This window comes from Podarcis muralis, chromosome 13 (genome assembly GCF_964188315.1).
Source record: "Podarcis muralis chromosome 13, rPodMur119.hap1.1, whole genome shotgun sequence".
NCBI classification, from domain to species: Eukaryota; Metazoa; Chordata; class Lepidosauria; order Squamata; family Lacertidae; genus Podarcis; species Podarcis muralis.
This window is the reverse complement of record NC_135667.1, coordinates 11,398,306-11,420,194: the sequence shown is the minus strand read 5'-3', so window position 1 is coordinate 11,420,194 and position 21,889 is coordinate 11,398,306. Positions and strand designations below refer to the sequence as shown.

General features: G+C 42.4%; 2 protein-coding genes across 2 annotated transcripts; both read left to right on the top strand.

The window, feature by feature from the left end:
- Positions 1–4,387: 4,387 nt before the first annotated feature.
- On the top strand, positions 4,388–6,811 carry LOC144325277 (vomeronasal type-2 receptor 26-like). Its single transcript, XM_077918024.1, has 2 exons — positions 4,388–4,611; positions 6,502–6,811. Exons 1-2 carry the CDS (start codon positions 4,388–4,390, stop codon positions 6,809–6,811), a joined length of 534 nt encoding a protein of 177 aa, XP_077774150.1.
- Positions 6,812–8,280: 1,469 nt separating this feature from the next.
- Positions 8,281–18,989, top strand: LOC114583434 (vomeronasal type-2 receptor 26-like). The gene is made up of 4 exons (XM_077918023.1): positions 8,281–9,093; positions 14,883–15,110; positions 16,785–16,911; positions 18,088–18,989. The coding sequence occupies exons 1-4, from the start codon at positions 8,281–8,283 to the stop codon at positions 18,987–18,989; spliced, it is 2,070 nt and encodes a 689-aa protein (XP_077774149.1).
- Positions 18,990–21,889: the final 2,900 nt, after the last annotated feature.

The window sequence follows — 21,889 nt, the reverse complement described above, 5'->3', positions numbered from 1 at the left end:
TGAAATTCTGCCCCTTAATGAGGCCAAACTTAGATTCACAAAATGTTTAGGGTTATGCATCTCCCTGCGTCCCCTTGGGGGGGGGGGGGATCACTGGTGTTATCATCTATGTTCTTGATATCCAGCATAGTTGCATGTGAGATGTAAATGAAACGGGATTATGTTTATTTAAGAAACCATGGATTATATGCAAAAACTTTGAATGCCTATACATTCCGTTTCTCTTCTTCTCCTGCATCCAAAGAAATGACCCCCAAGAGGCCCTGAACCTCTCCTGAGGAGGAGGTGATGGGGTACAGAGAGAAGAGATGAAAAGGAACACACACAAAATTGAGAAGCTGTCTTATGAGTCCATGAGTCTATCCAGCAGGGCTGTGCTACAGATTTGACCATGCCCCAAGCCATATTGTCCCTATTTTGGGTGACCGTCTATCAAGTTCATGTTACAGATAGGTAGCCATGTTGGTCTGCCATAGTCAAAACAAAACAAAACAAAATTCCTACTGGTGCTACTGGAAGGAAGTTCATGTTAGACAGCCATAAAAGTGCAGCAGATTGGATCTGAGATACTTTGTCTTCACTATATGCCTAACTGCACTAGCAAAGAGGCTGAGCCATTTCAAAAAATTCGCGCAGGTAAATGAAGGGAGCCAGGCAGTAAAGATACTTTATGTTTAGGTAAGGATGAAGAAGAAGGTAAGAATCCAGTAGTAACGGCCAAAGATTGCTTGCCCACTGCCACTCTCAAGATTCAGTTTGCAGCTTGTGTCATCACACCTCAAGGAAGCCAATCAAGAAATGACTCCATGTTCATTACCAACCCAACCATTCCCCTACATGTACTGATTATTTTAAGAAATGAATGGAAAGTGAGAATTTCATGGTACCAGTAGTTCCATTAAACCATGGGTCATGTTTTGTGTGATTCATTTTGAAGAGTTTACATTTATGTACGTATTCATTGACTATGTTCTTTATATGTGGAAGCAGAACATTTAAAAGTGTTGCAAACTGAAAATCATACGGACATTCCACTAGAAATTCCAGGCACAAAAAGACACCTCTAACCAATTTTAGAATTCCCAGTATAAACCTGGATTCTCTTAACTCAATCAACATAAGACTGTGCAGGGAGCCAGGAAGTGACTCACCTTGCCATATGTAGAGACTGCTCCAGATTCAGAGGTCTCTAATACCTAACATACCCCTAGTGGATCAATATCATCCTAGCGATGGAGCCTTATTCTACACTCCACTCTTATTTGCACCAGGGGTCATCAATCTGTGGCCCTCCAGCTGAATTGCAGCTCCCACCAGCTTGCAACAGACCATTGCTATCAAGGATGATGGAAGCTGTAGACCAAAAACATCTGGACGGCATAACAGTGCCTATCAGTGCCTTACACTGGGGTGCCTTGAATGATGGTCAGGGGTGCCGCGGACAACACCAGCCTCTGTTCCTCTTTCCTTCCCTCCCTCCCCTGATGCCCTCTTGTGACTCGGTCTCCCAAAGGGTTCCACAGCCTTGGCTACATGCTCTCCAGATGAATGGTGTCTCTGGGACAGGTCAGGGGGTGCTTCCTAGCAGTAGGGCTGTTTGGGGTAAGGGGGCAGCTCAGAAACCAGGGTCAGCAGCATCAGCTTCCTGGAGGACTCCCAAGGAGAGGGCAGAGGAGAGGAGGCTGAGGGAAAACACCACAAGGGTGGGTGTTTAAAAAAAGGTGGGAGGCTGCCAGCTCTGCAGGCAAGGGGTAACATAACTGGGGTCCTGAGCCTCACAGGGGTACCACAGAAAGAATGTAGTTGGAGAAGCGACCCATGGACTCAAAAGCCTCTGTCTGTAAGGCTGCCAGAAAAGCCCTTCCATTTGTGGTTCAACATGTAAGCAGAAAAAGGCAGTTCTTGAGAGTAATCAACTTCATAGCTCAGTAACCAAGGAGACATCACGTGACACAGCCATGAGTTAAATTCCTCCCCCTTTCACCCCCCCCCCATTTATACCTCCATTCTTAACTGTTCCAGCCTTTTCTCAACTCTTTGTTCCTGCACTGAGAATGGGGAAGGGGAAGGAGATGAATCAGTTCTGTATGGCAGAGCAGGACACCCTCTACTCCTTCTCTATCACCTCTGTGGCTACCTTGAGCCTCTCCCTTTCATGTTCAGTCTCTGCTGATGATTCCTCTCTGTCCCACCTGTCTGAACCTGTTCAAAGTCTCCTTCCCCCTCAGGTGCCTCCTGGGCCACCGGCTGACACTACTCTCCTCGTCCAGCCAGGCCCTGACACTGTCTTAGGAGTTCCCAAGCATGTCACTCTGCTTCAAACAGTATATACATGTTCTTTCAAAAGTAGCTGGACTGTATTATCCAGGGATTCTATATCCTGATATGGTTTGGAACATTTCCATCTCTGTTTCCAACATGTGGCAACTGGAATCAATGTTACATATGTCAGAGAGTGTCAGGGCCAATAGCAGTCAGAAATTAGACAAATGGGGAAAGGATGCAGTTGCCTCACCTCTAAACACATTTTGATAGAGAAGTTTTTAAGTGAAATATGGATGCCTGTCTGTCTGGACTAGATATAAAGACTTGTTGGAAAATAAAACCCCAAGGTGGTTGTCGCCAATGGAATCTAAAGCTGTTAAGAAGCTTAATATGGAGTCTAAATGGCCGAGATATTGGGAAATCCTAGAATATGAAGGGGACAGACTGAAATTGCAGAGTTTTGAGAAATTAAAAGGGAAAGTGAGAGATTGGCTTCATTATTATCAAATAATGGAGGTCTTTAAGATGGACAGGAAAATCGGCTTCCAGGTGGAAAAATCAAAATTGGAGATTGAGTTGTTAGAATCCAGTACTAAAAACTTGTAAAAAATGTATAACTTGCTGCTGAAATGGAATACACAGGATGAAACGGTTAAATCAGCAATGATTAAGTGGGCTCAGGACATTGGTCATAACATCATGTTTGCTGACTGGGAAACGTTGTGGACCACCGAGATGAAATTTACGGCATGTAATGCCTTAAGAGAAAATGTTATGAAAATGATTTACAGGTGGTACATGACCCCAGTCAAGCTTGCAAAAATCTATCATTTGCCTGATAATAAGTGTTGGAAATGTAAAGAAAATGAAGGTACATTCTTTCACCTTTGGTGGACATGCCCAAAGATTAAGGCTTTCTGGGAAATGATATATAATGAATTGAAAAAGGTATTTAGATATACCTCCCCGAAGAAACCAGAGGCCTTTCTCTTGGGTATTGTCGACCAGGGGGTGTTAAAGAAGGATAAAACTTTTTTTATGTATGCTACAACAGCAGCAAGAATACTCATCGCAAAGTACTGGAAGACACAAGATCTACCCACCTTGGAAGAATGGCAGATGAAGGTGATTGACTACATGGGTCTGGCAGAGATGACGAGCAGAATCCGAAACCAGGGAAGAGAAACAGCGGAAGAAGATTGGAAAAAATTTAAGGACTACTTAAAGAAATATTGTAAAATCAATGAATGTTAAAATGATGTTGGAGTAGAAAATAAGTGGTTACCAGCGGTAATGGATAAGCTAAAGAGAATAAGTAAGATCAAATTCAAGTTAAAATAAGGGAAGGATTTGCTGAATAATTGATTAGAAATTGGAATACAGAAAGGGGAGGTACGAGGAAGTCGGGGAAGTAAATTATAAGAAAATAAGATTTTGAAATTGTACTTGTTTTTTGTTTGTTGTGTCTATTGTATTGTTTTGTTTTGTTTTTGTTGTTATAAAAATTATGGAAACTTTAATAAAAAATTTATATGGGGAAAAAAAGATGGATGCCTGTCTACGGGTAGAGTGTTCTTCTTTTTCTTGGTTTGTTTTTAGTTCTGGATGTCCTGCAACAGCAAGCAGATAGGACAAGATCACCTTGGAGGCTTCTTCCTATCCTTTGATTCTGCAATGTGACAAATATGTTTACTTTGGCCGTTCTCCTACTGGTGTTGCAACACAGAGTCCAACAACATTGCAAAAGTAATTATCTTCTCTATAATTATTAAAATTATGGTAATCAATTCACCTAGAAAAGCTCCAAAAGGCAGAATGTGAAATAAGAAAAAATAATTAAATCTGAAATGATTAAAAGCACCCTGGTGTCCCATAGAGAGCTAAGGGAGGAGAGGTGAGGCCAGCTTTTGCTTTTCATTGTATTGGTTAGATGTCATATCATAGCATTCAGTGACTTTTTTGTGGCAGTGTTGAAGTTAATGAGAAGGCAGATACCTTCCTCTTTAAGTACAGAATTGGCAGAATCAGCTTTCACCAAATACATCCTGTTCAAGTTAGGCTGGTGATAGCAACAATATTGTAGAGAGTCAAAGGAGTTTGCATGTGTAGAAGGATAGTTGTGATGAGGATGCTGTTGTTGTTGCTGCTGCTTCTCCTGCTGCTTCCCAATATGGTGCGCCAAGTGCATACTGTTCTTTGCAGTGGAAATAATCCTGTCCATATTCCACATGAATGGTATGAACAAGGTGACCTTATCATTGGTGGGATAATGTCTCATATCTATTACCTATTGCCCAGCATTTCCTTTGATGAACACCCATCTCGGGCCTTTATTAACAGCCCAATGTAAGTAAATGGCTCTTAAGATCATTTCATTTATTCTTTCTACATTTATATCTGACTATAAAGCACTTGGTTTAGTTTGAAACCCAAAGTAAGATGAAACCCAATAGTAAGATTTTAGAAGACTATTTTATAACCTGCTTCAAGATTCATGGTATCTCTCTATCCTCCGATGAAGCAAAGATCACTCACTAGACCTCACTAGTCGCAAGGGTGATGTTTAGCATCTGCGAGCAGTGTGCACACATTGGACACAGAGCCATTGGATTGCTGTCCCCAAACCTGGTAAGCAAGGCACTTGGCTTTGGGAAGGAGTCATGGGCTCTGACGAGGTCCTGGAGTCCTCCTCCTTCCTTCCCAAAGCCTAGTTAGCACTTCCCCAGCTTTGGGAACCGGGGGGGGAGGGGGCTCTTGGATCCCACCCAAGCGAGCCTTGTGTCTCCTTCCTGAAGCCTGGCACAGCTTTACCCACCTTTAGGAAGGGCCAAGTGGGAGCAAAATTTTGGCCTTGCCCAGGGTGCTATAGTACCAAAGTCTGCCACTGTCGGTCAATCCCATATAGCTAGTTTTTAAAAGCCAAGATAGGCAAGGGTCATGGGGTCCATTGGACAGCTTCATTTCTCAAATCCCATTCACTACATCCTCAGGCCACGATAATCTAAACTGATCCAGCAAAGATGGAACAAAGAGGACACTTTTTGTGAATACCATTTGACTGGCTCTAATCATGGTATGCAACTCTGAATCTGATTGATTCCATCCCTAAAGAGTTTCTAAAGTTATAATAGGAGGTTGCTAACGTTATAAGAAAAATGCTCTCCTGGCCAGATAACAAGTGTATATTCAGCATTGAAAAGCTCTTCCAGGCAGCTAGTTGTGGACACAATTGTGGTGAAGAAGTAGGCTGTCTTTACCACTGCCCCTTCCCTTCCATTACCAGGTACAGAAATGAAACCTCAACCATGTTTGAGCTGATTCTGTTTCAGATCACCACCACTTGCTCTCTAGTCATTGATCCTCCTGCCCACAGTAATATCACATGGCAGCCTTGCATTGAGGAGATCAGGGTTCAAATCTCCATTTACTTGGCCAGCTACACCCTAGGGGCTTTCATGAGTATGCAAGGGGAGAGAGAAAAGCTATGAAAACCAGCTTCAGCTGCTTTGTTGAAGGATGGTATAAAACTGAAGGGATATCTAAATTATTTTCATTTCATACCAGTTACTTTGCTAGGGACAACAACTGACAAAAGGGGTGTAGTAATGATGTCAATGGGACGCGGGTGGCGCTGTGGGTAAAAGCCTCAGCGCCTATGGCTTGCCGATCGAAAGGTCGGCGGTTCGAATCCCCGCGGCGGGGTGCGCTCCCGTTGCTCGGTCCCAGCGCCTGCCAACCCAGCAGTTCAAAAGCACCTCCGGGTGCAAGTAGATAAATAGGGACCGCTTACTAGCAGGAAGGTAAACGGCGTTCCGTGTTTTGCGCTGGCTCGCCAGATGCAGCTTGTCACGCTGGCCAAGTGACCCGGAAGTCTCTGCGGACAGCGCTGGCCCCCGGCCTATAGAGTGAGATGGGCGCACAACCCTAGAGTCTGTCAAGACTGGCCCGTACGGGCAGGGGTACCTTTACCTTTAATGATGTCAATAACGGCGCATGTTGCTAGTGATAAAAAGCAGCATGGTTAGAAAAACAAGTGAAGATCACTTCTCAATATATGTGTTCGGAAAAGGGGAAAAAATCTGTCTCGGATGGAAGAGAGATCCAAACATTAGCTCTAAAGGCAGAAAACAATTTCTATATTTCCAACACAATTTAATTGAGGCAGTTGTATCCCTCAGATCTAGGTGTTGTGCACTGTTTAATTGCCCATAAAATAATAAGGCACTTTATTTGCAGAGTGACGACCAAGTCCTACCAACACCTCCTTGCCTTGGTGTTTGCTGTTGATGAGATCAATGAGAATCCCAAGATCTTGCCCAATGTCACTCTTGGATTCCACATCTATGATAGCTATTCTGATTCAAAGATGGCCTACCGAACCACTCTGGATCTGCTCTTTAAATCACATCACTTTGTCCCCAACTACATATGTGGCATTCAGAAAAATGTAGTAGGAGTCATTGGGGGACTTAGCTCTGAAACCTCCTCATCCATGGCAGATGTCTTAGGTCTTTACAAGATTCCACAGGTAGAATATGTGTATTGAAAAACTGGTATTTCATATTATAATTCACTCTTTTCTCCTTCCAATAGGAATCTGTTGATACATCAATATGAAGTGGTAAAATGGAAAAGGGAAATGGGTTGCCATATATGGATATATTTTGGGGGGTATAATATTAGTACCCAACAACGTACATGAAATGACCCAGGTTCCATAGAATGTGTGTACAGTATATTTAATGGGAAATTGTTTGAATATTCCAGTTTGATAAATTTCACATTACATCATTCCTGAAAGCTGCATGAGAGAGATATACCAGTCCCCATTCATAGTGATGAAGCTGGCTTTTAAAAAAAGGTAAAGGTAAAGGATCCCTGACAGTTAAGTCCAGTCACAGACAACTCTGGGGTTGCGGCGCTCATCTCGCTTTACAGGCCAAGGGAGCCGGCGTTTGTCCACAGACAGTTTTTGCAGGTCATGTGGCCAGCATGACTAAGCCGCTTCTGGCGAAACCAAAGCACTGCACGGAAACACCATTTACCTTCCTGCTGGAGCAGTACCTATTTATCTACTTGCACTTTTTGGCATGCTTTCAAACTGCTGGATTGGCAGGAGCTGGGACCAAACAACTGGAGCTCACCCCATCGTGGGGATTCAAACCACCGACCTTCTGATCGGCAAGCCCAAGAGGCTCAGTAGTTTCGACCACAGCGCCATCCACGTCCCCCTGAAGCTGGCTTACAAATCCATAAATAACTTGAGACAACAATGTCCCTCTCCCTAGGAATCATAAGATCCCCTCCCTGTATACGTATGATGATGTTTAGTACTGTCTATTTTCAGAGGCTAATCGAAAACAAATTTCTTGTTGTTTTTGAGGCATTTGGGGAGGGATATAGTGTTACCAATATGGTGTTCTTCTGCTGCATTACTAGACTTCTGTTTAGTTGCCTTAATATTTGCTGGTATTTTACTTTTATAGGATATGGTTTATTGTGGTCACATAATAATAAAATGCATAATGGCCAGGAAATCTTCAGGATTTCCAGGAGATCCAGCAGAGTTCTTAGTACAAATGCCATCAACCTCTCTCTACAAGTGTTTTAAAGATTATAGACACTAAGATCCTGATCAATTGCTTTCTCCTGGTCCACTTTAGAGTATTGTTGAAGGCAGTGCAAGGATAAAAGCTCTCCTGTTCCTGGAGATAATCCTTGTGTACAAGTATGCATCTGTGATGACTCTCATAATAATAGGAATTAATATCTACAAAATTAAATGAGAAATATTGTTTGTTTGGTTTTTGAGCAATATATTTTCTATGTAAATGGGGGTTCGCCATGGCGGAGATTAGTAAATATGGGATATACAGGATGTATATTCAGATAAATGAGTGTGTTTTGAATTCTTGTTTTCACATGGAAAGGTTTGGATTTTTCCTTTTTCAGATTTCATATGGTTCATTTGAACCAGCCACAAATGATCAAATCAAACGTGGTTTCTTCTACCGCATGGTCCCCAATGAAGATCTTCAGTTCAAGGGAATTATCCAGTTACTTCTGCATTTTGGATGGAAATGGGTCGGGCTCATGACTCCAATTAATGAAGCTGGAGAACGTTTCTTGCAGATCATTGAACCAATGCTTTTCCAGAATGGAATCTGTTCAGAATTCACTGAAAAAGTTGATTGCCATCTGCATTTCACGGGTAACATCCTGGATATGTTGGATGACACAGGGATTTTGACCCCAGCTTTCATGTCAAGCAAAGCAAATGTGGTTGTTATATATGGAGAATCTATTTTGTGGGTAACTATTGCTATAGAGGCAAGGAATATGATTCAGCTGCTATTGCCTCCATCTAAGAGGAAGCAACGTGTAGGAAAAGTATGGATTACAACAGCCCAAACTGATTTCTCATTAGCTTTTTTTAAAAAACCCATTGAAATAAATATACAAATATGCCATGGTGCGTTCTCCTTTGCCATTCACTCCAAGGACATTCAAGACTTCTCAGACTTTCTGAGGAATGTAAAGCCTTCCTGGGCAGATGCGGATGGTTTTACCAATAATTTCTGGGAACAAGCATTCATGTGTTCACTTTCAAATTCCACTGGGTCAGCAGACATATGTACTGGAGAGGAGATGCTGGAGAGCCTTCCTGCACCATATTTTGAAATGAGCTTGACCGGTCACAGCTACAGTATCTATAATGCTGTCTATGCTCTGGCACAGGCCTTACATATTAGGTACTCCTCTGAAGCCATCAGCAAAAGGACAAAAGGTGGAGACAGACTCTCTTCTCAGAATGTAGAGCCTTGGCAGGTAATGTTTCCTCTTATAAAGTGTTCACCTTGCAGTATTCGGTGTTGTGCGCTGTATTGATCTATAATATGAGTTGGCATTCATCTATAAGTAAATAATTAATAGTAATAAATACATGAAAGATTAACCTTAAATTATTTTATTTCCTACACTAAACAGACTTTAGATTACACAGACTTTCATAAGTGACAGAATAGCAGCAACTACTTGAAAGGTTAATAATTGTTCTAAAAATACGCTGCTATTTAAACTGGCACTGTTCCAGTATTTCAACTGGCATTTAATTAGACCAGTGGTTGCTAATTAGCTAATTACTGAGTTTCCACTATTTTTCAAGAGCTAAACCAAGGAACCCCTGCTTTTGAAAATTTTGATAACTGTAAGGTAGCAAAGCAATTTTTCGAAGAAAATGTGGGGTAGCCCCAAATAAGCAGAGGATTTTTAGTTTACTAAAAAACAGACTATGAAATTTGTGATTTTACCATGCAAAAATGACAAAGATTTAGCTGGAGCAGAGACCAATTCTATTTTATTAAAGTATAGCACAAATGAACAATTTTTGAACATTTCTAGCAGCTTTGAAACCTATCATCTATCTATCTATCTATCTATCATCTATCTATCAAGTAGGAACCAGGCAGAGGGCCTTCTTGGTAGTAACACCTTCCCTGGGTACCACCCTCCCTTCAGATATCTAGGATATAAAGAACTACAAAACTTTTAGAAGACATCTGTAGGCAGCCCTGTATCCAGAAGTTTTTAATGTTTGATGTTTTCTTATGTTTTTATATGTGCGCCACCCATCTGGCTGGGTTGCCCCAGCCACTCTGGGCAGCTCCCCACAAAATGTTAAAAACACACTAAACCCCTGTTGGATGAGATGAATTCTCTTTTTTTTTTTTTTAAGATATTTATTGAGATTTTCCACAATACATTTAAAAAAAATCAAAAAAGAAGAAAACAAAAAAGTTAAAAACACATAAAGTTTGCAATCCTTATTTTCAATAACATATTTCCCTGACTTCCCCACACCTCCCCTTCTTGTATTCCAGTTCAAAATTGTTAGTTTAACAAGTTCTTGTCCCCAATTTTTAACCTTATTATATTTAATTCATTTTAGTTAACCAATTTTAACTTATAAACATCAATATTTGTACGTCAGTGCTCATTCTTAAAACCCTTTTCTAAAGTCGACCCAAATTCCGTCCACGAATTACCCAATTTTTATACTAATAACAAAACAGAATAAAAAGAAACAGAATATAATTGTACACCCTTTGGATTCCCAAACCCCACCCCACCCCTTTCCCGGTTCTGATCCCCAACGAGTGTCCATTGACTAGTCTATCTGCTATCAGCCTGGAGACCTCACGTCCGAGGCTCTTAATTCTCTTTCAATTCCTCTCTGCCGGTTTTTTTGATAGTCCTTTATATTAAACACCAAATCTCGGAGAAGCTCTGTCCCGATAGGGTCCATGTTTCTTCCAGCCAGACCTCCATATTTAAAAGTGGAGCCCAAATCTTGTTTCTTGCCCCTTTTAAGTCCAAATGTCCCAAAAGCTCCAGCTTCCACCTTGATCAGATTTGTAATCCATAGGTCTTCAGATCTCCCCATAAGGAGATCTCTCCATTCTTCATTCTCCAGCTCAAACCAGATTTTCATCATCCAGTTCTTATTTTCTTTTATATCCATCTTGACAGGCCTCTGGCTCTCCTTTGTCATTTGCAGCATTGCAGCTCCTCCTTCCCTTTCCTCTGGAACAACATATATCTCTTTCTCCACTCTCTCAATGTTCTCAATTTTGTCTTCTTGTCCAGCTGCATAAACTTCCTGAGTCAAGTCCTTATCAAATTCAATGAGTTTATTTACTGTTGAGTTCAGGGTTGCAACATTTGTAGCCAAAACATCACTTTGGCCTTGTAACTTTCCCAAGAGAAGAAACACTCTGTCCAATTTAGCCTGAATTTTTCCTCCTTCAGCCATTCTTGTAATGTCCGAAAACCCCCTCTAGAGGGATTCTGGTTGCTTAATATTCCTTCCAGTTCAAAACCAAAAGTCAAGTTAGTTTGTATCAGTTCTTCCTTGTTTTCAACAATTTATAACTAAATTGTAACAAATATAACCAGCAGAGACAATAGAAACAAAGTTCTCTTTTTTCAGCTTTGACAGCTAATTTGACAGCTGTCAAACTCTTCTATATCTCCTCAACAGGCTCTCTCGCGGATCACTCCCGGGTCCGGGGGGGTGGCGCTTCAGCTCTCAAAATTGGCTCTTATCCTCCAGTAAAATTACTTATACTGCCAAATCGTGAAATTAATGGCTTTTATCCAATAAAGAAGAAGAAGTTCTCTCGACCTTAGTTATCTATTCCTTGCTTTGAATTTTTTACAGGACGGGGAGACGGACTTCCTTTTTGCGCCTTCCCCGATCGTGCCAAATTCAGAGAAATTTTTCCTTTCAAGTCCAATTTCCTTTCAAAAATTTTTCCTTTGAAGTCCAATTTCCGTACTACTCACGGGTTGTTGATTTTGAGGTCCGATTGTTCAAAGGAAGAAGTCAGCGCTCTCCGACCATGGCATGCGGCTTCACTCCGCAGGAGAAGCAGTCGACTCTCAGCACCGCGCCGCTCACCCCATCCCCCGTTCCGAAGCCTTTAAAAAGGCTCCTTCGCGGGTTGGGGGGCGCAAATGGTGCCTGCCGAGTCACCAGGTCCACAGGCTTCAGCGCCTGTAGTTTCTGAGGGTCCCTGTGTCGTCGCCGCGGCAGGACCCGTCTCCTACAGAGCCGATTCCCTCTGGAGCTCGGAGGGAATCCGCCATTAGTCGATGGCGCTAACCCGGAAGTCGGATGAGATGAATTCTCAAACACATAAGGCAAGATTCACTTAAAGATTCCACAGAAGCAGTGGGATAGTCCTTTAAACTAGACAGTCATTGATATATATGGGACGCGGGTGGCACTGTGGGTAAAACCTCAGCGCCTAGGACTTGCCGATCGGTCAGCGGTTTGAATCCCTGCGGCGGGGTGAGCTCCCATTGTTCGGTCCCAGCTCCTGCCCACCTAGCAGTTCGAAAGCACCCCTAAGTGCAAGTAGAGAAATAGGTACCGCTTTATAGCGGGAAGGTAAACGGCGTTTCTGTGTGCTGCGCTGGTGCAGGCTCGCCAGAGCAGCTTCATCACGCTGGCCACGTGACCCGGAAGTGTCTCCGGACAGCGCTGGCCCCCGGCATCTTAAGCGAGATGGGCGCGCAACCCCAGAGTCGGTCACGACTGGCCCATACGGGCAGGGGTACCTTTACCTTTACATAGAGAGAGAGAGAGAGAGAGAGAGAGAGAGAGAGAGAGAGAGAGAGAGAGAAGCATGTGAACCCGCCCCATGGAGCAAGCCACAGAATTAAACAACTTGTTGTGTGAGGTTAATGACATCAAGTGGCCAAGTGGAATGTATCTGAAGCTGTCAAAAATGAAGCTTGGGGCCACCTGCACCATGTTCCTCCCCACATTGTGGGTGTGATGTCACGCGCGCCTGTGATGTTACACACTGGGAGGAGCCCCAGCTGCCCACTCCGTGGGCCTTTCTAGGGTATCTCCTAATGGCCTTCAGAGTCTCTAAGGGGCTTCATTGCCCCCTCCCACTGCTCCGTAGGAGCCCACTGCTGTAGCAGGCGAGCCCACCAGAGCCCTTCTGGCCGCAGAATATTGAAGGGGCTGGCCCCGTCGCTGAACAATTTGTGGGGGCCTGGGACCCGGGGCCCCCAGAGATGGTGCCTGTGCTTGTAGCTTTCTGTAGTTTCTCATTATCTGTTAATGTGCATGAAAATGTCTATGGTAATCCGAGCAAACAGAGCCAGGCTGTTTGACTAGAGAGGGAAATGATGTCATTTTACAGTGTTCAACACAATGCAGGGATTCCAGAATATACAACAACAACAACAACAACAACAACAATTATCATTTACATGCCACCCAGTCACTCATTTGAAGCCGTTCTGTACATCTTTGCTAATTTTGTAAGTGTAAAATATCAATGATACATCAATTTCATCTAGTTCTCCTTCAATGCACAGCATGCTGCAAATTTTAAATCCTCCCTCCATAACTTTTCCCAAGATGAAAATTGGATATTGTGCCCAATATCTTTTGCCCCTTGTCTCATTACTGATTTAATTTCTTCATCTTTAGTATGCCACTCTAGCAATAACTTACACATTTTGGAAGGCAACTTCACATTGTTTTCCAATAATTCTTTTTCAAACCTTGAACTTTCCTTACTAAACCCATTTTACTAATCAATTTTTAAAAACATCATTGAATTGGTGATATTGCAACCAGTCTGTTACTAAATGTCTTCGGATTTAGTTGTTCTTCTACTTCCCTTAGCAACTCTTTATAGGTCACCCATTCCCTTTTTACATTAGTCTTTTTCAAGGATACATTCAATCCCTGTTTCTTTTTTTAATTGCCAAATAAGGAGTTTTCCTGGTTTGTTTGCAAATTCAATTTTTTTCTGCCTTAGCATTTTAATCTCCCATTCGATTTCTTGATTCACTACCATTGAGAATTCGGTCTCTAACAATTTTATATTCTGTTTTACTGAATCTTTTCCTGTTTTTTAAATCAATTCCTTTTCATTTCTATTCAGTTCTCCCAGAATTTATTTCTTTTTATCCTCCCTAACCTTTTTTTATATGCACTTTGTTCAACAAAAAACCTGTCAGGTTGGTGTCTCCCCCCCCCCCCCCCGACTAGACTTCGGCAGTTAATTATTCCGGGCTGGATGATAGCGGTGTAGCTGCTCCTTCAGATATACGGGACCAAAGACACTAAGGGCTACAAAGGTCAGCATCAAAATTTTGGAAACATACTTGGAGCCTATGTAGTTCCTTTAAGACCAGTATTATATGGTCCTGGCAGCCACTCCCAGTCATCAGTCTGGCAGCTGTGTTTTGGATTAGTTTTAGTTTCTGAGTCAACTTCAAAGGTAGCCCCACATAAAGTGCATTGTAGTATTCAAAGCAGGAGATAACCAGAGCGTGTTCCACTCTGGCGAGACAGTGCACAGGCAGGTAGGGTCTCAGCTGGAATACCAGATAGAGCTGGTAGACAGCTGCCCTGGACACAGAATTGACTTGCAGCTTCATGGACATCTGTGAGTCCAAAATGGCTCCCCTGGTCCTTAAGGGGATAGTTACCCCATTCAGGACTAGGGAATCCCCCACACCTACCCTCCCCCTGTCCCGCAGAAACAGTACTTCTGTCTTGTTGGCATTGACTCTCAATCCATTAGGCACCACCCACCCACCAACTGCCTTCAGACACCCAAACAGGATGTTCACTGCCTTCACTGGTTATAGTTTAAATGAGAAGTGGAAAAGCATGGGAAAGAGGGCAGAACCCTGATGCACCCCACAAATGAGATCCCAGGGGTCCAAACACCCAACTCCCAACACTACTTTCTGGACATGACCCAGGAGGAAGGAGCAGAACCACTGCATAGCAGTGCTTCCAACTCCCAGACCTCCAAGATGGTCCATGAGGATAGCATGGTTGACAGTGTCAAAAACACCTATAGCCTTATGCCTCCATTAGGTATCTTCCTGGAGGCCTCTTGACTGCTGGGTTTGTGCTGATTCATGATTTCCCTCTCTCTCTGTATCTGCTACTGAAATTTGGGTGCTCTCCATTGGGAACTGAACTGGTTAACTCCTGCAGGGAAATAACTGAAATCCTTCTGGGATTTAAGACTATTACAACATTTTCTAGGCCTTCTGATTCTCTTTCCACCTAGCACCACTCATTGCTACAAAGGATCTCATTCAACAACAGTGCTGGGGATGAAATCACATTAAATGAACATGGAGAATTAGCAGCTGGCTTTGATATTATAAACCTGGTCACTTTCCCAAATAATTCATATGTCAGGATCAAAGTTGGGAAGCTGGATCCTCAGGCCCCTCCTGGCAAAGAACTCATCATTAATGGGAACAGAATCCAATGGCACAGTCTCTTCACTCAGGTAAGGAAATCACTGTGGGAGGTGGGAGGGCATGTAGTTTTGCCACTTGAGGTGAAAAAGGAGGTGCTGCCCAACTGCTGCTGCCACTACTAATAATGCTGCTACTAATAATTGTTTTAATAATTAAACAAATGAACCACGTCATCAAAAGGAGCAATATGCACAGAAGACATGTCACACCAAGAAGGACCAATGGCTATCAGACAGTGTTGTTCAACATGCTTGTTGGTCCAAGGTAGTTTTCCGGTTAGTAGCATTAGACAGATTGCTAACATTGTAATCTACTAGTGCCTCTTGACACTCTAGCATCGAGTTGGAATGATAGAAGCCGGCATGTCCGTAATTGTTTGTCAGGTTGGCCCCTGCCACAGGCCCAGGCCCAGACCCAGGGGTAGCCCCCCAAATCATGCCTTACTCGGAGTGACTACTAGCCTGGTTGCTCATCCATATACTCCATCGGCTGTGGGCAAGGCATGCAGGCTCCTCTCAATGCCTCAGTACAGGAGTCCAGTTGTTTGTCATAGTTGTTTGCCATGGCAGAGCTCAGTGGATGGAGAAGCCAGCCAACCAGCCAAGTCTTCCATGGTCCTCCCGACTTTGGAGGCACTGATATATCTTCTTGCCAAGGGCACAAGGGAGCCTAGGTACCCCACTGCATAGAAGGCATCAATATCCTCACAAGCAGTTCTGAGTTTTACGAGAACTAAAGGTGGTAATATGATTGTTCTTGTTTTGAGAATATATATTGGTAAAGAAAAACAGCACTGGGGAAAGTTCAACAGCAGCTGACTTCTGAAGGTGAAATATTCAGTACTTCGGTCCAGAAAGGCATTATTATTTTAAAAAGGCAAAAGATATGTATTAGATCTTACTGAATTCCATTATACCTCAATCAATCAATCAATCAATCAATTCTGTGTAAAGTTAAGTACCATTGGGATATTAACTTAAGAGTGTTCTCTTTCCGATTCACACTAATAAACACCTTTGGAACGTTTTAATGCCCACATCTATTTTCCTTCCTGAATTGTTAACTAAATATTTGCTAAATCCCATTCCCAATTCCTTGTGTATCAAGATATTCTTTTGCATATATTGAGAGTATTAAAAGGATCTTTGCTGCTATAGTTTAACAAATGTTTCTGATTTATTCAGTCCAAGGCTTGTCAGCATTAGTTGCCTGCAAAATCATATATTTTTTAAAAAGTTCATTGGAAAAATGTTGGATATATTTCTTTGTGATCTTAAAAAAGTCCCAACTTATTTTATGTACACATTGTATTGTAGTTCCCTGTTTTTTATGAAGTAAAGTTAAGTACCATTGGGATATTAACTTAACAACCCCATACATCTGCGCACCATCTTCGCTGCCTCTCTTTTTTCCAATGGTATAAGTGATAGGAGCAACACCACAGTAATTCACTACCTCCAAATCCCAACTCCTTGAAGCTCACTAAGGGGACATCAAGTGAAATTACAGCAGCAAAGAGCAGGAGGCTGTAGTTCCATAAAAAGAAATAACCAGTAGTGTATGAGATCAAATTATCTGATGGTTGTAGCAATGGTCAATCTAGGTATGAACATTGTAATCTTCTTACTGGTAGATCACCTGATGTTAGAAGAATCCCCTAAAACATTTTCTTAATATTAACTTCTTTGTGTCTCTTTGGATAGGTGCCACCCCTTTCCTTATGTAATGCCAACTGCCTTCCCGGTTATGAGAAGAAAAAGAAGGAGGGGAAGAAGTTCTGTTGTTACGATTGTGATCCATGTCCTCATGGAATGTTCTCAAACGAGAAGGGTGAGAGATGCCATATTACCATATACAAGCTATTTTAGTAAATTCTGAGCAAATCGGCAATGAGGTTTGCTTTGTAGGGTCTTAATTAATATTGTTTCTTAACAATAGTATTGGGACGCGGATGGCACTGTGGTCTAAACCACTGAGCCTAGGGCTTGTTGATCAGAAGGTTGCGGTTTGAATCCCTGCGATGGGATGAGCTCCCCTTGTTCGGCCCCAGCTTCTGCCAACCTAGCAGTTCGAAAGCACGTCAAAGTGCAAGTAGATAAATAGGTACCACTCCAGCGAGAAGATAAACAACTTTTCCATGTGCTGCTCTGGTTTCGCCAGAGAAGGCTTGGTCATGCTGGCCACATGATCCAGAAAAACTGTCTGCAGACAAACGTCGGCTAACTTGGCCTATAGAGCGAGATGAGCACCACAACCCCAGAGTCGTTCATGACTGGACTTAACTGTCAGGGGTCCTTTATCTTTTTATTAACAATAGTAGAATTATCACCCTTCTGTCTATGTAAAAGATGCCACTATGAAGAAATTATCTTAACCTTCAACAGAGTATACCATGAAGATGTGAGCTAATTTGTAATGTAAAGCTTTTCCATCGCTGTATCTACGTAACATTCTCTAATGTTTAATGCAGTTTCTCATTGACAGTGGCTCACAGCTGTGCTGCCACATTTTAATAACACATTTTAACAATATACACCATGAGTATAGATCCACCCCTCTCTTTTGATGCAACAAGACATAAAATTTGTACATGCATTCTGTCCTGGAAGACACTAAACTCTTATCTTTGGGGAAGGAACGATGGAATAGAAGTGGTGGACATTTCTCTAAGAACAAGGATCTTTGGGGACAGGATTTAAATCTGATAAAAATCACCTCTCTTGCTGCCAAGATTGCAGCTGTAATATTTCTCTCATTTAATCTGTGGTTCTAAGAAAATGGAGGAGGATCTCTAAAAGCATATTTTCCCCATATAGGAAATGTCAGATTTCATGCATGACTTTATAATCAAATTATCAAAAGCACAAGCATTTGGACTAGAAGTTTTGAAATATTTCCTCGTGGAAACAATATGCTAAGGGGACTCCAGATTTTTTTTTAACAAAAAAACAACCCTTAAGCATATTTTGGATTGTTTCCAATAGCCATACAACCTTTTTTTTTCAGGGTTGGAAACCTGTACCAGATGTCCTCCGGATCAATATCCAAATCAAGAGCAGGATCAGTGCATTCCCAAGAAACCACACGTCCTAGGCTTTGGTGAAACTTTGGCCATGGTTTCAACTTTCTCTGTGCTTTTATTCTCTCTGATCACAGCTATGGTACTTGGCATTTTCATTAAGCACCGGGATACTGCCATCGTCAAAGCCAATAACAGAAGCCTCACTTACATTCTCCTCATCTCCCTCCTCTTGTGTTTCCTTTGCTCCTTGATGTTCATTGGAATGCCTAATAAGGCAACCTGCCCACTCCGACAAACGGCTTTTGGCATTGTCTTCTCTGTGGCCCTCTCTAGCATCTTGGCCAAGACGATTTCAGTGGTTTTGGCATTCATGGCTACCAAGCCAGATTCCACAATCAGGAAGTGGGTAGGCAAAAAACTGGCTTATTCCATTGTCCTTTCCTGCTCTGTGATTCAAGTAGGAATCTGTGCCTCCTGGTTGGCAACCTCTGCCCCATTCCCAGATGTGGACATGCACTCAATGACTGAAGAAATTATATTCTTATGTAATGAAGGGTCAGTTCTCATGTTCTACTGTGTTTTAGGCTACATGGGCTTCCTGGCCATTATCAGCTTCACTGTGGCCTTCTTAGCCAGGAAGTTGCCGGACAGCTTCAATGAAGCTAAGTTCATCACCTTCAGCATGCTGGTCTTCTGCAGTGTTTGGTTCTCCTTTATTCCCACATACTTGAGCACCAGAGGAAAATACATGGTGGCTGTGGAGATCTTCTCCATCTTGGCTTCCAGTGCTGGGCTGCTGGGTTGCATCTTTTCCCCTAAATGCTACATTATTGTGGTGAGGCCTGAGCTGAATAACAGAGAGCAGCTGATACGGAGAAAGATGTAAATAATGGAATAGTTTGCTGTTTCTGTGTGTAGACTGTTGGTATGATAATTTAACTGTGGTTTTCCAAGAAAGGTAGTTACCTGAAAAGATCAAAATAACAGAACAGATTGTCCTATTATTTATGTTATTGGTATTCAGCATACAGTGGTAACTCAGGTTAAGTACTTAATTCATTCTGGAGGTCTGTACTTAACCTGAAACTGTTCTTAACCTGAAGCCCCACTTTAGCTAATGGGGCCTCCTGCTGCTGCTGCGCCACCGGAGCACAATTTCTGTTCTCATCCTGAAGCAAAGTTCTTAATCCGAGGTAATATTTCTGGGTTTGCGGAGTCTGTAACCTGAAGCGTATGTAACCTGAAGCGTATGTAACCCGAGGATATCGCTGTAGTTACATATGAGGTGTAAATGAACTGTGATTACGTGTATGAAAGAAGCTATGGATAGTATTGAACTACTTGAATTTCTACACCTTTCTTCACGCTACTTCTCTCGCATCCACTTTCCCAATAGGTTATGAAACTCCTGAGCAAAAGTGGGGGTCCTTAGGAATCTGCAGAGAGAGGAAAGGGGAAGGGGAACATTGGAAGCTGCCTTATACTGAGTGAGAGCATTGCTCAGTCTATCAGGACCATGCTCTAAATTCAGCCAAGTCTCCATCCAAATTATGCTTATTTGGAAGGATTTGGGCATGTGGCGCTGTGGGTAAAAGCCTCAGCGCCTAGGGCTTGCCGATCGAAAGGTCGTGTTTCTAATCCCCGCGGCGGGGTGCGCTCCTGTTGTTCGGTCCCAGCACCTGCCAACCTAGCAGTTCGAAAGCACCCCCGGGTGCAAGTAGATAAATAGGGATCGCTTACTAGCAGGAAGGTAAACGGCGTTTCCGTGTGCTGCGCTGGCTCGCCAGATGCAGCTTTGTCACGCTGGCCACGTGACCCGGAAGTGTCTCCGGACAGCGCTGGCCCCCGGCCTCTTGAGTGAGATGGGCGCACAACCCTAGAGTCTGTCAAGACTGGCCCATACGGGCAGGGGTACCTTTACCTTTACCTTTACATATTGAGTTGGAGTAGCCATGGCTTTCTCTGGTTTGGGTTGTATGGCACAGAATGATCTAGGGCTGTTGGGGACTGATATCACGCAAGAAGTGGAGGCTGGCACCACGCTGGAAAACCTGTTTGTACTTTGAGACCTATCAGATCATCAACTATGTCTTCCATGGAGAAGGTCAAAGCCTGATGCCTCCTGAGTCTCCTCCATGCCTTGTACCCCACACCACAGGATTGATGCCTCTTCCAATCTGCTGGTTGATCACTACTATCTTTAATAAAAAAATAAGATTTTTCTGAGCTATAGCCCGGTAGTACACTTCTTTTGAAGTGGATAAAAATCTACAAGAGGGTCAGCTTGGGTTCCATATTTCAAGAAGTAAAAATCTGGACACAAAGGTTGTTGAGCTTTTGAGCTGTTTTAGGAATTCACCCAAATAAGGCAAAAAGTGTTACTCATCATCATCATCAAATTTTATTACGGTCGCAGACCAGCATATGATAAAAACATGCAAATAAAATTAGGCACATAGGACTTAGAGAGGAAAGAGATAAAAGCTAATAGTTAAAAGTGATTATTACTCACATAAACATAAAAGGAGATATAAATAAAGACAAACAGTTAAAAGAGACAATAAGGTAGGAAGCATGAAGTAGCACAGGTATTAATCAAACACACACTTCCTGGTTCTATTGGCAAAAACCTGTACATTTTGCAGATTTCCCAAAATTCCCTCCCGGACACTAATTTCACTGGACACTTATTTCTCCAGGAAATTCCTGACGTAGGGCAACTCTAGTGGCAGCTGTAGTTTGGACTAATGGGAACCTGAGCAGAACTCTACTATGCTTCAGAATGGCCAAAGGTAGAGAAATAGAAATACAGGTACAGAAATAAGAAGTATAGAAATAGCACTGTGAGGCAGAGTAGCTTGTCTGATTTACGGAACAGATCTAGGCACTGTTCACTAGAATTGTTTTAGCCAACTGAAATATACTCAAAGCCGAGAGAGGATTTCATGCTCTTTATTCAGCTCATAGTGGTGAGGAGGAATAGAAGTTCCCCCAAAGTATCTGCTTTATATACATTATTTACACAATAGGCCACATGTGATTGGCTAATTCTGGGATTCTCCCGTGGGCCAATCAGGTTGTGGATTCACTTCCACCTGGAGCTGGATTGGGTGGCTCCTGTGGACCAATCATACTGCTGCATTGTTCTAGGACCAATCAGACTTCTGCCTTTTGGATTCTATTCAACTCAGTATATAACACAGTGTCTGATCAATGTTACATAGGAGAGAGAGTATAAACAGCGTATTACAGGAAGAGGATTGATACCTGCCCATAAATGGGTTATTTTACTTATCAATTTCTTGTCTTAGTCAAGAGGTTGGACTAGATGACCTTGGAGGTCTCTTCCTAATCAATGATTCTGTGATGTGACAGATATGTTTACTTTGGCTGTTCTCCTACTGATGATGCACCATAGAGTCCAAAAACATTGCACAAATGCTTATCTCCCCTGTAATTATTAAAATTATTATAATCAATCCACCTGGCAAAGCTCCACAAGGTAGAATGAGAAATAAAAAATCAAAATAGGCTCTGCTATTTCAATATTTCCCCCTCTTTCATTGTAAAGGACAGATTTCAAATCACTGTAGCTTATTTAGGATTCACAGAATTTTTTGTGACAGTGTTGAAGTTAATGAGAAGGTGGATACATGTCCATTTACATACTTCATTGCCAGAGTTGGCTGTCACCAAATCTTTCCTATACAGGTCAGGCTGACGATAGTCACAACATTGTAGAGAGATAAAAGAGAATATATGTGTAGAAGGATATTTGTGATCAAT

Bases quoted from the DNA above. Each gene is read 5' to 3' on its own strand.
- LOC144325277 (XM_077918024.1), top strand. From the start codon at position 4,388: ATGAGGATGCTGTTGTTGTTGCTGCTGCTTCTCCTGCTGCTTCCCAAT. The intron at 4,612-6,501 runs GTAAGTAAATGG...CTTTATTTGCAG, and splicing joins GCCTTTATTAACAGCCCAAT to AGTGACGACCAAGTCCTACC.
- LOC114583434 (XM_077918023.1), top strand. From the start codon at position 8,281: ATGGTCCCCAATGAAGATCTTCAGTTCAAGGGAATTATCCAGTTACTT. The intron at 15,111-16,784 runs GTAAGGAAATCA...CTCTTTGGATAG, and splicing joins GGCACAGTCTCTTCACTCAG to GTGCCACCCCTTTCCTTATG. The intron at 16,912-18,087 runs GTGAGAGATGCC...TTTTTTTTTCAG, and splicing joins AATGTTCTCAAACGAGAAGG to GGTTGGAAACCTGTACCAGA.